Source organism: Rhamphochromis sp. 'chilingali' (genome assembly GCF_963969265.1).
Source record: "Rhamphochromis sp. 'chilingali' genome assembly, chromosome: 13".
In the NCBI taxonomy this organism is placed as follows: domain Eukaryota; kingdom Metazoa; phylum Chordata; class Actinopteri; order Cichliformes; family Cichlidae; genus Rhamphochromis; species Rhamphochromis sp. 'chilingali'.
In genome coordinates, this window is record NC_137940.1 from 13682473 (window position 1) to 13696943 (window position 14471).

Here is a 14471-nt window from a genome sequence, read left to right on the forward strand (position 1 = left end):
GAGCACAGAGCCAGGAAACTGAAGGAGAAACCAGTAACAGCAGCTCTCACCTGGACTTACTAAAGTAATGTAAACACATTCAGATCCATGGCTTCCTGATTCATTCATCATGCAGTGTCCGCAGGTTTCCTGATGCAAATACAACAAGCTGTGGATGTGAAGCATCAGCTCTGAGTATCTATCTATTAGGGGTGCAACAATACACAAAATTCACGGTTCAGTTCGGTTCGATACTTTGGTGTCATGGTTCGATATTTTTTCGATACAAAAAAAAAAAAAAAAAAATGTTCATGCCTTTTTAATTTGTCATTTATTAAAATTATAAATATATATTTTAACTCAAATGTACAGTTTTTAAATTTAATGCTGCTGTTACAACAAAGTAATAAAAAAAATAAATATATCTGATTGAGGAATCACTCATCTTTGGAAAAGAGAGTCTATTACAGAGAAATGTCTCTTTCCAAAATAAAAGCTATACTATACGCTTCTTCTGGGCTATATTCTCAGCAGCATATTAAACATATCAGGCACCCATAAGGAGAATCATGTGCTAACGGCTGTCTAAATGACTCGGGTAAAGTTTGTAGCATGCGTGCCTGTTGTTTTTGTCTGCTTCCACTTGTCTTTGCACTAGGATGATGTCGGAGTAAATGTGCACGGCCAACACGTTAACGAGCTAACTGCGCTAACACACTAGTTCCCACCAATGTAACTGAGCATTGCGTGGCACATCCAACATACGGTTTTACTTTAGTCCATGATGCGCTTACCTTCAGGGTCATACGTCACATGAAAACCAAAATAGTTCCAAACGCCAGATCTGAATGAGGGTGGGGGAGGTTCAATTTGCCATGTTGCAAGGAGAGCTTAACTTCTGTCTCGCTAGCTTGCCCTGCGTTCAGTGAATCTGCGTTCGACTACTCCGCCTAGGCTGCACTGTCGAGCGCAGATCCACTGAGCACTCAACACAGACAGCATCATCAGAAGAAAAGTTGAAAGTTGAACACTCCAGCTGGCTGGAGTGTTCACGCACATCTTCAACCTTTCCCTCTCTCTGTCTGTAGTCCCAGCCTGCTTCAAAATGGCCACCATCGTCCCTGTACCCAAATCCTCCACCATCTCCTCATTGAACGACTGGCGACCTGTAGCCCTGACCCCCATCGTAAGCAAATGCTTCGAGAAGCTGGTCAGGGACTTCATCTGCTCTGCACTACCCGACTCACTGGACCCTCTACAGTTCGCATACCGCCACAACAGGTCCACTGATGATGCCATAGCCCTGACACTACACACTGCCCTGTCACACCTGGAGAAGAGAGACACGTATGTGAGAATGCTGTTTGTAGATTATAGCTCAGCATTCAATACCATCGTTCCTTCGAAGCTGGACAGGAAACTGCAGGATCTAGGACTGAGCAGCTCCCTCTGCAGCTGGATCCTTAGCTTCCTGTCTGACAGACGCCAGGTGGTCAGACTGGGCAGCATCACCTCATCCCCCGTCACACTGAACACTGGTGCTCCACAGGGGTGTGTACTGAGCCCTCTCCTGTACTCACTCTACACCTACGACTGCACAGCCACTAACAACTCCAACATCATTGTGAAGTTTGCGGACGACACTACAGTGGTGGGTCTTATCACCAACGGTGATGAGACGGCTTACAGGGAGGAGGTCAGCGCCCTGACCCACTGGTGTCAAGACAACCATCTCACCCTCAACGTCGCAAAGACAAAGGAGTTGATAGTGGACTTCCGGAGGTGCAGAGAAGTACACACCCCCATCACCATCAACGGCGCTGCTGTGGAGAGAGTGAGCAGCTTCCGGTTCCTTGGAGTACATCTGGCTGAAGATCTTACGTGGTCAGTACACATAAACAAAACAGTGAAGAAGGCGCAGCAGCACCTCTTCTTTCTCAGGAGACTGAAAAGATTCGGCATGAGCCCCCGCATCCTCAGGACCTTCTATCGCTGTGCCATTGAGAGCATCCTCACTGGATGCATCACCACCTGGTATGGCAACAGCACCGCCTACAACTGCAAAGCTCTCCAGCGAGTAGTGCGGTGCTCTGAACGGATAATTGGAGGTGAGCTTCCCTCCCTCCAAGACATCTACAGGAAGCGGTGCCTGAGGAAAGCGGGGAGGATCATCAAGGACTCCAGTCACCCCAGCCATAAACTGTTCAGACTGCTTCCATCAGGAAGGAGGTTCTGCAGCATCCGGTCCCGTACCAGCAGACTGAGAGACAGCTTCTTCCATCAGGCCATCAGACTGCTGAACACGTCATAGACACCTCAGCTTCACTACTGGAACTTCAACATTATGCACTCCACACTGTATATAAATGCCACTTGTTTTGCACATATTCAACTCTGTATATTTTATTATTTTTTTTTTTACTATTTAATTTGTAAAAATGTGTGTACACACACACACACACACACACACACACACAGGAAAATATTTAGTATACACATCCAGAAATGCATACACTATTATATATTGTACATATATTTATTAGTTTCAGGTTGGCCATTCTTGTATTTTGCTCGTTTGTGTTGTTGTGTTTGCACATCTCTGTTGCTTGTGGGGCTCGCACACAAGAATTTCACTCGCATGTGCTGTGCCAGTGTGCCTGCACATGTGATGTGACAATAAAAGTGATTTGATTTGATTTTGATTTGATAAAATAAATTAAAAAAATTTTATTGTTCGATACATATGCGTACCGAACCGAAAGCACTGTATCGAACGGTTCAATATTGATACGAGTATCGTTGCACCCCTACTATCTATGGGTCTAAAACACAGTAAAACAGGTTTTAATATTTTAATGAGACACTGGGTCCCAATCCTGCCACCTTTCTTCTAAACAATGAAGATTTAAGTCTCTTTGCTCTTCGGCACATCACATCTGCTGAGTCTGGACGTACCACACTGTGCTTCAGTTTAGTTTAGGAGGTTTGGACTTGTGTATTGAGACGCACCTGCACCACAAACACACACAATAGTTTGTGTTCCTGGAGGTTTGAGGCAGTGACACACAGTGTTGGGAGTAACGGAATACATGTACCGCCGTTACGTATTTAAAATACAAAATATGAGTAACTGTATTCCGTTACAGTTACCATTTAAAAAGGTGGTATTCAGAATACAGTTACTTTGTTGAAATAAATGGATTACACTGCGGTACTTTCCTGTTTCATTTTGTCGCGGGTCAGGACTGTTTGGGTTTTGTTTGACAGCTACGTGCTGTTGTTCCAGGCGGCAGCGTTACGGTTGCCATGGTTACAGGGCGACGCTCTCTCTCTCTCTGCGACTGTGTGTTTCCTGGGTGAGAGAGCGCCTTTTCGTTGTTGTTGTTGTGCTAAGCTAACAGGCAGAATGCTACAAGCATAGCTCTAAAGAATGTAGCATCATGGGCAGTGTCTGTGAGCGCGAGGAGGGAGAAAAAGGGGAGTGGAAAGGTACAAGTTGTCATCGAGGAAAAACGGGAGCTGGAAGCATGTAAATATAATAATAACCACTTCAGCCAAGAAGAGAGCCTGACGAGCCCAGTTGTAAGTAAGCTATTAAGACTCGACTGTACACCGTGTTCATGTTTTCCTCCGAAAACAATAAGTTCCGTTGGAGCAGTCTTTCGACACCTCTCTCTGTGTCTCGCAAGAAAAGGTGACCCACACAACAAAGTAAAGCTATTTTTCGGCTACGAGCTGACACGGACCCCGCCGTATTAGTCTGAGGTCCCTTTACTACAGTTCGGAGTCGCGGACCTTCAGTAATAGTAATAAATCACAGCAATAGTACATTCACGTTGTTGTAAAAAGCATGATAATATATTAAGTAATCCAAAGTATTCAGAATACGTTACTGTCATTGAGTAACGTAACGGAATACGTTACAGAATACATTTTGGGGCATGTATTCTGTATTCTGTAATGGAATACATTTTAAAAGTAACCTTCCCAACACTGGTGACACAACAGGAGGAGATGTGCTTGGGTGGAGTCATCTGAGTGCACAGCTGACTCCACCCATCCTGTGGTGTCTTATGTGATTCTCTGAGTGCTGTAGGACATTAACCAGCACAAATGTTTTTAAACATGCCGACTCGACTCGATTTCTAATCCTGAGCGTTGTGGCGGTATCTCACCAGCAGTTAGGTAGGTTCAGTGTGATGCTGCCGCCGATGTGCTCTCCAAAGCACATGTATCCTATGGTTCCCAGGCTGATGTAGAGGAAGGTGACGATGCCCATGCCCAAATAGAGAACCTGGGTGAACCTCTGTGGCCTCTGCATCTTGTTCTCCAGGGGCAGAACCTGCAGAGAGAAACGCTGTTAGCGGGACATTTCAGTGACACGTGAAGGCTCAGTGGTGTCTGCTCACACTGATGCCCTGAAAGCTCGCCTTCGCCAGGAAGCTTTGCTTTTTTATAAACCAGATTTAACTGAATTAAATGGAGCTTTTGGAAAATGTAGCTTATCAGCCAGGCTTCATCATTATAAAGACAAGCTTCTCTGCATGGACAGGAAAAAGGCCAACTCTGAAACACACGTGTCTGCAGGGCAGATGTTAGCGAGAGTCATACGATGCTTTGAAAAATGTCAAAATGAGGCAAATGTTCTTAAATAAACATCAATAAAGTGAAATAATAACATATCAATAATGTATCTGTAATGAGTAATTGTGACATTAACACTGGGTTACACACCGTGTGTGCTTCAATGGTCACCGGTGAGCGGCGGTGGACTTTAAACGCTCTGAAATCGGACGACTGATTTTGACTCACGTTGTGCTTCATACTGTGAATACCTTCCAGCTCTGAGCGTACACAAGAGTGGGTGCAAATCTGGCACTTTAAAAAAAAAAAAAAAAAAAATATATATATATATATATATTTTTTGGCCTTTTTCTGTCTTCGACAGATACAGAGAAGACTGACCGGAAAGCGGAGGGAAACATGCGGCAAAGGGCCGCGGGTTGGACTCGAACCCGAGCCGGCCGCTCTCAGTCATGCGGCATATGGTCGCCTGCTCATCCAAATATGGCACTTTTTAATTCAAATATGACAGTATTAGAAAATGACTGAAGGAGTCACAGCATGAAGGTGAGCCTGGCCTATGTAGCTAACAGGAGACCTTTCATATGTTGACACGAGCCCTCAAAGTTTACCCAGAATGCACTTTATTACTCTGAAAGGTGACTCACACTGACACTCGCAGCTGCACAGATTCCAGATCTGTGACACGTGATATCTGCTGCACTGATGAAGACACGATTTTAAAAAATGATTAAAAAGCACCGTCTCTTTGTGCTATATGGGCCTGTAAATCTGAAAATATTTATAGTGATGTCAAAGTTTGTATACCTGCATTAATTGCACAGTCAACAGTCTTATCACATCTGAGCTTTTATCTTTTATCTTTTAATGTATCGTTTTAAAAACTTGGAACTGCAGTGAACTGTGTTCGATCATCTTGAAATATTGCTTTGAATTGTTTAGGTGAACACGGGGATTTTGACAGTAAAATCATTCACAGACTTTACATTCCACACTCTGTTATTAAAAATGGTCAGTGGGACGTGCTGGTGTAATCCCCCTCTTTCTGGACCCCTGCTGCTCTCCTATCTCCAGCCCCTCCCCCCCCACAGCAGCGTGCTGCATGATGCCTCATTTGCATAAAGAAATCCAACGGTAATGCAGGGGGAGATAACAGTGCCGTTTATAATCCACGTAATCGAGGCACACAGGTGTTTCACATTGATACAGTCATAAAGTTTTCGGCAGCACATGCGTGCATGTGTTACCATCAGCCACTCACTCACCACTCCAATGCCTTCGAAGGCAAAGATGGCCGTTCCGAAGAAGAGAGGGTAGTCTTTAGCTCTGCCAACTTTTGGGAGGTCAGTGGGGTTTGAGATGTTCTGTAGAGAAACAAAACAAAATAGATCCACAGCCAGTTAGAGCTGTTCTTCAACTAATCGCATCCTCGCTACTCTTAACATGATTAGCCGAGAAAAAGCTGCACAATGAAAATGAACTGCTGCAGACTTAAAAATTACAGATGGAGTGAGGTGTTAAATGTTATCTGCACGACAGCCCTGTTCTTCACAACAATACAAATAAGAGAGCATCCGCTCAAAGAGCTCCACGCAAGCAGCTCGGCCAGCTGTGTCAGACACATGCCATTATTTCTGTATCTTTTGGCTCTTATTTTGAAAATTCAAACTCTGGTCTGGGACATGAATGATTCTTTCTCTACTGCGAGATGGAGGGTCACCTAAGCACTAAATGTACTACCTGTGCATGATTTATTATAAAGCATGTGTCTGTGTGCAGGTATCTGCAGAGGAGCACCGAGTTAACCTTCTGTCTGCAAACTTTGACTGGATGATGCATTTCATTAAAAAAGGTCAGCAGGATGAGCCCGAACCCTGAAAACTATCTGAAGTGATTAAAAAAAGTACATTATTATTATTATCATCATCATCATCATCATCATCCTGGTGTTCAAATCAGAGCTCATGCCGAGAGGAAAAAGTCCCACCGAGCAGCAGAAGATCCAGATTGTTTTCAAAGCTGCTAGTGGCCTTTATGCTCTGCTTATCCCCAAATGTGCTGCTCAGATGATCCATCAGCCACAGTCATCTCACAGGCTGCACGCACAACCTTCTCCACCACGCGCTGCTGCAGGGAGCTCTTACTTATCCAGGTAACAAACAAGCTTCTGCTCAATGTCACAACTTAATGAGACCACAGAGGGTGAAAAACGAGGCTACAACCTTGACTGAAGGCAATCGAATCAGAGAGAAACCTGCGGCTCACCGTGAGTGAGTAGTAGTAGATCAGGAACAAACTAGCCGTCATGGCCACATTGGCCCCCAGAGAGAACGGGGCCAGGCACTTCAGGTTGCGGATAAAGACCAGCAGGATGATGGCAGGCAGGAAGCAGAGCATGTATAGGCGGGAGTCAAAGCTCGGGACCAGGACCTGGGTCTGGTTGGTGTAGTTCGTCTGGCAGCTGATGGTGGTGGCGTTGGCAGCTTCTACCACCTGGTGAAGGCAGGTCAGATAAAGAGAGGATGATGCTCATTCTGCTGAAAAGGTCTTAAACACCAAAGGAGTGATTACAACCCAGGACTGGATAGAGATCGTCTGCAGGCTCAAACCAATCAGAGCTAGAGCTCGGGCAGTGTGTGCAGGTTTTCTGAGACATAAAAATCATACAAAATTCTCTCTGTGGAAATAAATAACAGAGCAAATATCACGTGTCTTTCAAAGTAAGAGCATGGGGCTTGTCCACCTGGAAATGGAATGTGTTGTGTTCTCCGAAGGTTGAAAACTGTGGATATTTCAGATCTGTGTTTGTGTTTGTGTCATGTTTCTGCTCAGCTCTTCAACACACGGCTCTGTATTTACTGAGCCGAGTCAGTCTGAATCTCTGAGTAAAATCACCGCCCACCAGATGTTTGACTGCTGCTTCAGCAAAAATGAGCGGACACAAAATACATGCAGGCAGGCGGCACCCCCTAGTGGCTAAAAACTGAACTACACAAACTGAGCCTGTCTTGATCGCCATCATTTCCATCACCTCACACACTCCCTGCTGAAATAAGTGATCGTCTGATTTTCCTCCATATCAGTGTGTTTCATGGTATTCTATTCTCTCAGTAAAGACAAAACCACAGGAGTATGAACCGAACATAATTAAATATTTACTCATGCAAACATCCATAAAATTATTAGATCATGTGTTTACTCTACAGTCAGTCTGTCTGCACTTTCTTTAAACTGAGGCAGGTGGATGAAGCTCAGCGTGCCTCCTCACGCTTGGCCTGATAGGACAGATTACTTCTGGAGAACATTTTCAGGTTTTCCATGAGTGCAAAACTTTGCAAAAATTTGTTGTAACATGGCACAGCCTTCTGGGTGGCTGACCTGCATGCAGGGGTTTGATCTGGAGTTATTACAGCTTTCCATTTTTTTTTATTTGAATGTATCTTTAAATCTTTCATTTTCACTTTAGTTTAGCTTCTAGGATACTTTTAAAGTTTCACTTTTAGTTTTTATAACTTTCAGAGTCAGTCTTGTTTTTTTTTTTTTATGAAGAAATGATCCGTACTGATTTATGAAGTTCAGATCAGTTAAACAAAACGAAAACATCTGTGAGGTCACTGAGGTCACACTGGCTGCAGCTCTGTGGTTATCAGCCCAATAAACACCACAGGTGAAAATCACATGGTACAAAAACACCTCACTCTGTAACGCTGACAGGGACAATTAAACTGTGTCTGTGAGTGCATCTGTGAGTTTGTGAATGTCGGTGTGTCTGTCGGTGAGTCTGTGAGTGCATCTGATTATGTGAGTGTGTTGACCTGCTTGACGTTGTCACTGAGGAAGACGAAGTAGACACAGCAGAAGCCCAGCTGTGTGATGATGAGGAACAGGTTGACGGTCCGCCTGGGCGAGACGATGAAACAGTTAAAACACAGAACAGGACGACGTCTCTCTGATCACATCTTTAATTCTTTGAGGTTCACAGGTCTGAAAGAATTTCCTTTCCTTTAAAAAATTTACGTTTTTTGTTATTTGTTTTTTTCTTATGCCTGTGGGACTAAATCTGACATCTTTACATGTTTTACATATTAAAATTAATTTGTTTTCTTGACGTGTCTAAAGAAACACCGAGCAGAACAGGTGAGCGTGTTTCTTACTTTCCCCACTGTGAATGTCGCCTCAGCCACGGCACGTTTTCCATCCCGTACTGCACAGCCTCGCCGTAGGTCAGAGATGGTCGGTTCATCCTGCGGGGGGTGGGGGGGGTGGGGTGGGGGGTGTCGTCAGTCAGTTTCAGCTGACATGAAGCCAAATAACCAAACTGAAAATAACCAGCACAGAAAAGTCGCCCTCTGCTGGACATAAAGGTATCCAGGTTTAAAGTACTGGCTTCAAGCCTGGACAAGCCATGTCCATCTTTAATATACAGTTTATAAGTTCACTGCAGTAAACACCGCCTGAACACAAGCTTAAGCTCCAAAGCTTGTGTGAACAAAGCAGTTCATCTGGTGTCCAGCAGAGGCAGCAGTGAGCCAGCTCCCACATGTTTACAGACCGACACAGACACTGGTTTAGTCTCTATAGATGATTTATAACTCAGCTGCTTAAATTGCATTAAGGCTTAAAGCTTGCACGATCAGGAGCGTGGCCTCTCTGACTGACAGGTGGATGGTGACACAGGCAGCTGTAGCTGCTAGCTGTCTGCTAGTGTCACCAGAACTGGACTTCTGGACGTGTTTGTGCTGTTGGAGGCTTTTGGAGCATTTTAATGACATCATTTGACCCATAACATGGCTTCTGCGAGGTTACTGTAGTAACAGAGCAGCTCACAGATACCCTGACTTTGGGACATTTCAGGAGCCCAGAAGCACACGAAATGAGCTAAAAAATGATAAAGCCTGCAGAAACCCTCTGAAGTAAAAACAGATAAACATTATATATGAAGAGTTAAAAACAATAAAATCCTTAGTAAGGCTTGAACACAGGTGCACATGCCCAACGAGTTGACAAAGAAATAAGAAAATGAAGTTTAGTTTTAACCCTTATTGGGTAACTGCGGTTCTTCCATATCTATGACAGAATCAGAGAAGTGACGACTGACTCGGCAAAAATTAAACCTCTAAAAACAGGAAGGGCCGCAACCACTTCTGTGTCTCCTCAGCTGATGCGTGACGGTGCAGAGGTGTCCGTTCACACTCGCGATCTCCTTGATCCTTTTAATCCCAGCTAATGGATCGCCGTGTGAACTGGGCAAAGGGCGGGCGAGGGGTGGATGGGCAGGTTCACAGTCACAGGTAGTACACTAATTAAAGTCTAATAGTGACTGCACTAATCTGCTGAGCTGCCACGTGTCACCAGCTGTAAAACAGATAAGCCCCGGTACTCTGGGTTTTCGGCCACATGGCTTCACTTATGTAATCCCACTAAAACTGAACCGATGTGGCGATCGCCACGGAGAGGTGGGGCTGATCACAGGTCACGGTGACAGTGTTTGGTAATGTCTGTGACAGCTGATGAGCCTCAAGCAGGAACAACAGCAAACACAACGAAGCCGCTGCAGAGCAAACATGCAAGGACGAGTGTGGTTTTAGTGCAAAGGAGATTAAAATGAGCTGCTGCAAAGGCATGAAGGACTCAGTTCAAACAGAAAGACTCAAAGCAACGAGGACTCGAGCACAGCTTACAGAAACCCAGCCTGACCTCTACAGTTAGTTAAAAATAATAAAATAAAACGTGCAGCTCAGAGACATCGTAAAACAGACAGGATTCATCATCAGCACTGGATTCACTGGATCTGTGCATCAACATACAGCTGATTTCTCAGCAGAGCCACAGACTCAGACCGTTTTGTTCTCATGATACAAGCGTCACATGACACCGGCCCACAAACCCAGTTTAATTTGCTCTTGTGCCTCATGCTACCTCATCTATAAATGAGGTATCTCCGAAAAAAAACTTTCAAAATAAAAGCTGAAATGTGTGTTTTACTGCATTATTGTGGAAAGTAGAAATCAGTGATTTAGTGATCATTAAAATCTGTTCAGAATCAATTAGGATTCATCTCTTAAGTCTTGACACACTGCCGGTCACACATTAGCTGCTGCAAACATCAGGTGAGTGCGTCAATTGGGCTGGTAGTTATTTTACAGTCTGCTGCTTCCAGGCGTGTGTGCAGTGAAAGAAAAACAGCATTTTCCTGACATTTTACATCTCATTTGAACAAAGAGCAAAGAGCCGCTCTGCTCCAACGTAAAGTTATACCGAAGTGACGCACTTATCCTCTCAGCCACGTCCAAACACCGGGACCTTACAGTCTTCCTGCTGAGCCTCCAGCTACTTGCGACCGTGGCTCAGGGGGTTGGGAATCGCATCTGTCACCGGTAGAGCAGGGCGATATGGCCAAAAATATTTATCACGATATATATTTGAAAATTTGCGATAACGATATAACCGACGATATAATTGATGCGAGACAAAATACAACTCCACAACATTACTAGCGCAAAAAGACAACCTTCCATTTATTTTCACTTAAACAAGAAGCTGGTTTTTATGTACATTAAAGCTTTATAAAAATGTAACAGTGCAAATGCAAATTCCTTGCTGAAAGTTTAACCAAAAGGCATTTCCAGTAGAAATGGGCTGACATATCCTGAGCATAACCATGTATAATATCCACTGAAGTTAAAAAGAGGTGCTTTGCAACATTAAACTGCAGTGTGCAGTACGCATTTTTCGGACCATAAGGTGCACGGGATTATAAGGCACATTAAGCGAAACAAAGCAGTCAGATAAATCAAACTTTATTAAACTCATTCTTCTTGCTTCCTCCACTTCTGTACCATTGATTCATTAATGTTGAATTCTCTGGCAGCTGCTCTATTCCCATGTTGTTGCAGTATATTAATGACTAACCTCGTATTGTGGATGGATTATCTCAGTTGTTCTCCTGACTGAAGTTTGGTCCGTTTACAGCATCCTGCCATGCGATTGCATTTGTCTCTAACCATGAGGAACCTTAACGTTAACTTTTATAAGTGGAAAAGTGTTAGTGTTCGTCCTCCAGCTTCACTGTTTATGTTATGCTAACATAGCTGTGTCGCTAGCGATCACGTAGCACATCATTATATACCAGCTAGCCCAACTTCAGTAACCCTACAAACGTCACTGCTGTTTAGTTTCCTGTCTTCGTTTATGTTGGAAGTGATAGCAGAGCTGTACGTTTGATTTTTTTCAGAAATCTCTCAGTCAGAACATGCAATATCATGCTTAGGTAACTAGCGAAACTAGCGAGCTAACTTCCGCTAGCTTCCTGCTAACTTCTAACTCCGTTAAATGTAATAACTTTTGTTTTCATGGATGCCTGGAAGTTAAACTTTATAGTTACACCTGGTAAAGCAGCAATGCTGATCGTTTTATTAAAGATGAAAGAATTTAGACAGTTTTTAACTCTAAGTGATGCTGCAGTGTTGTTTGACCTGAAGTATACGGAGTTTAGGACCCAGATTACTCCCAGATTTAAGAGCATCTTAGTCCGACAAATACGACAATAACAACGGCCGCTTGCATGTTCTGCAAAAAAATGTGCTTTGTTGTGTATCTGACGGACAAACACCAAACCAGTTCCACATCACGGAAGTTGCACCATTTTTACAAACCAATTCTGGTTCATCAGGGCTTTGGAGCGTGATGTCACGGGGGTGGGCGTGGAAAGGATTTTGGCCCGATCCGCCATTTTGGGGGTCTAAGTAAGAAGCGAAAGCATAGCCATGGTTCGTACTTGCTGTGCGGTCGGCTGCAATGTTCGATCTTACGACCGGCACGGGAATAAGTTTGGATTGTCTTTTTATGCTTTCCCAACCTGGAAGCAACATGAAGGAGCTCATGTATCGGATATTACCAAACGAAGGCGTCTAGCCTGGATAGCAGCCATGAGACGAGCTGATATCAAGTTCTGTTACTTCTCCAGATATCAGTTGGTGTGCTCAAGACATTTTCATTCCGGTAAGTTCTAAATATGTTCACATCACACTTTATAGCTGAATAATATCATCGTTGGTGGTCTCAGAAGTTATAGAAATTGCGATCAAACATAGAATGGAGTGACTTGATTGGTTGATGTAAAGACAATAAATGAAATGAGACAGGAAGGACACAAATTGGCGTTAATAATTTACCCGATTATCAATGTGTTAACTTGCATGTACTTTACAATTATGGGCATATAATATGATAACGATATTTTAGCAGTTAAATGATAAATGTGTAACATTAATTATGGTGGGGGGTGAAAAATGGCTATTTCACTCGGTGCACTCCAGCTGACTTACTTTGACGACGTACTCAGAGTTTGGCGGCTTGAAAATAGCCAAATCTTACACCCAGCCATTTGTAAATTGGATGTGCGCCTCCAGTGACTTGTAATTACGAAACTGGTTCGCTGTGTAAGCGCTTACTCCACAAACAAGATACGTGAAGATATCGGGTAGGACAGTGGCGGTAAGTCGTCTGGGTCTTTACTCCACTGCCGTATTTCAAATGGGTCCAGATTTGCGATGCACTATTTTTTTTCAAGTACCGCTGCTTCGCCTCTGGACGCAATCGGTCTCTATACCGTCCGTTTTCTTTTGAGCTGCTTTTAAGCATGTTTCTTGTCGTCGTCGTTCCAACACAGTGTGTTTGTTTTGATTCGTAGACCCCGAAAATGGAGCTGCGCTCCCACAATGCATTGCGGCGTGACGTCAACTCCAAAGCCCTTCTGTTTCACTCAACAATCGGCCATGTGCGTATGAAAACAAAGGCACTGCGCGTTTTACTCCCATTCTATCGCGATATTTCATTTTCCTATCGTTGCCTAACATTATACCGGTATTACCGTGAACGGTATAATATGGCCCAGCCCTAGTCACCGGTTCGATCCCTGGGCTCTCTGTCCTGGTCGTTGTGTCCTTGGGCAAGACACTTTACCCTACCGCCTACTGGTGTTGGCCAGAGGGGCCGATGGCGCGATATGGCAGCCTCGCTTCTGTCAGTCTGCCCCAGGGCAGCTGTGGCTACAACTGTAGCTGCCTCCACCAGTGTGTGAATGTGAGAGTGAATGAATAGTGGTATTGTAAAGCGCTTTGGGTGCCTTAAAAAGCGCTATATAAATCCAATCCATTATTATTATTATTATTATTATTATTACTTTGAGAAACATTTAAAAAAAAAAAAGAAGCTTTTATTCTGTGTATTATGTGTTCCCATCCGATCCCTGTATCGAGTGTTTGCGTTAGATGAAGAACAGGAGTGAGCTTTTATCTGAATGTGTGTGGGCTGAGGCTGTGTGGATTACGGAGGACGACGGGATGTGAGGAAATCAAACCAGATGATTGTGTTTTTGAGGGCTGAAGAGCGAGAATCGAGATACTCACTTTGCACTGAGGTGGTGGGAACACATCACCAGCAGCTTCATGCAGTGAACCGCGATGATGCCCATGACCAGAAGACTGATGGGTCCGAGCTGCACACAAACACAGACCGAGTTTGTGTGGCGTTTAAAGGCTCAGACTAATTCTGTGTCATGTGACCTTTGCAGGTATGCTTACCACCAGCCCTGCATTCTTGACAGCCAGAGGCAGACCCAGCAGGCCTGTACCAATATTCCCTTTGAGCAGGTGGATCAGAGTCTGGAAAAAACTGCAGCATGAAAAATGAAGTTAGAATCAGACCAGCCAGATCTGCACGTCCTGCATTGGTGTTACGTTCTAAGTCTAGGTGTGTCCTGAACGCAACAAAAATTTGCCCACCACACTCCACCCAAAACAAGAACCCAAACAATAGTATCTTTTAAAATGCTAAGCAGCCATTTATTTGCTTCAGCAGTGAGCAGTGCCAAAAATAACAAACAAAACTCCCTAATGGTCCCTACG

General features: G+C 44.1%; 1 protein-coding gene across 2 annotated transcripts in view; it reads right to left on the reverse strand.

Moving 5' to 3' along the window:
- slc36a1 (solute carrier family 36 member 1) overlaps window positions 1–14471 on the reverse strand; it is a 47811-nt gene that overhangs the window by 19884 nt on the left and 13456 nt on the right. For both annotated transcript variants that reach the window (XM_080900573.1, XM_080900572.1), the window contains exons 4-10: window positions 14148–14238; window positions 13974–14062; window positions 8718–8807; window positions 8379–8463; window positions 6829–7056; window positions 5829–5927; window positions 4155–4321 (exon numbers count right to left, since the gene is read on the reverse strand). In XM_080900573.1, the coding sequence (XP_080756699.1) occupies window positions 4155–4321; window positions 5829–5927; window positions 6829–7056; window positions 8379–8463; window positions 8718–8807; window positions 13974–14062; window positions 14148–14238 (849 nt within the window). The remainder of the gene's footprint in view (window positions 1–4154; window positions 4322–5828; window positions 5928–6828; window positions 7057–8378; window positions 8464–8717; window positions 8808–13973; window positions 14063–14147; window positions 14239–14471) is intronic.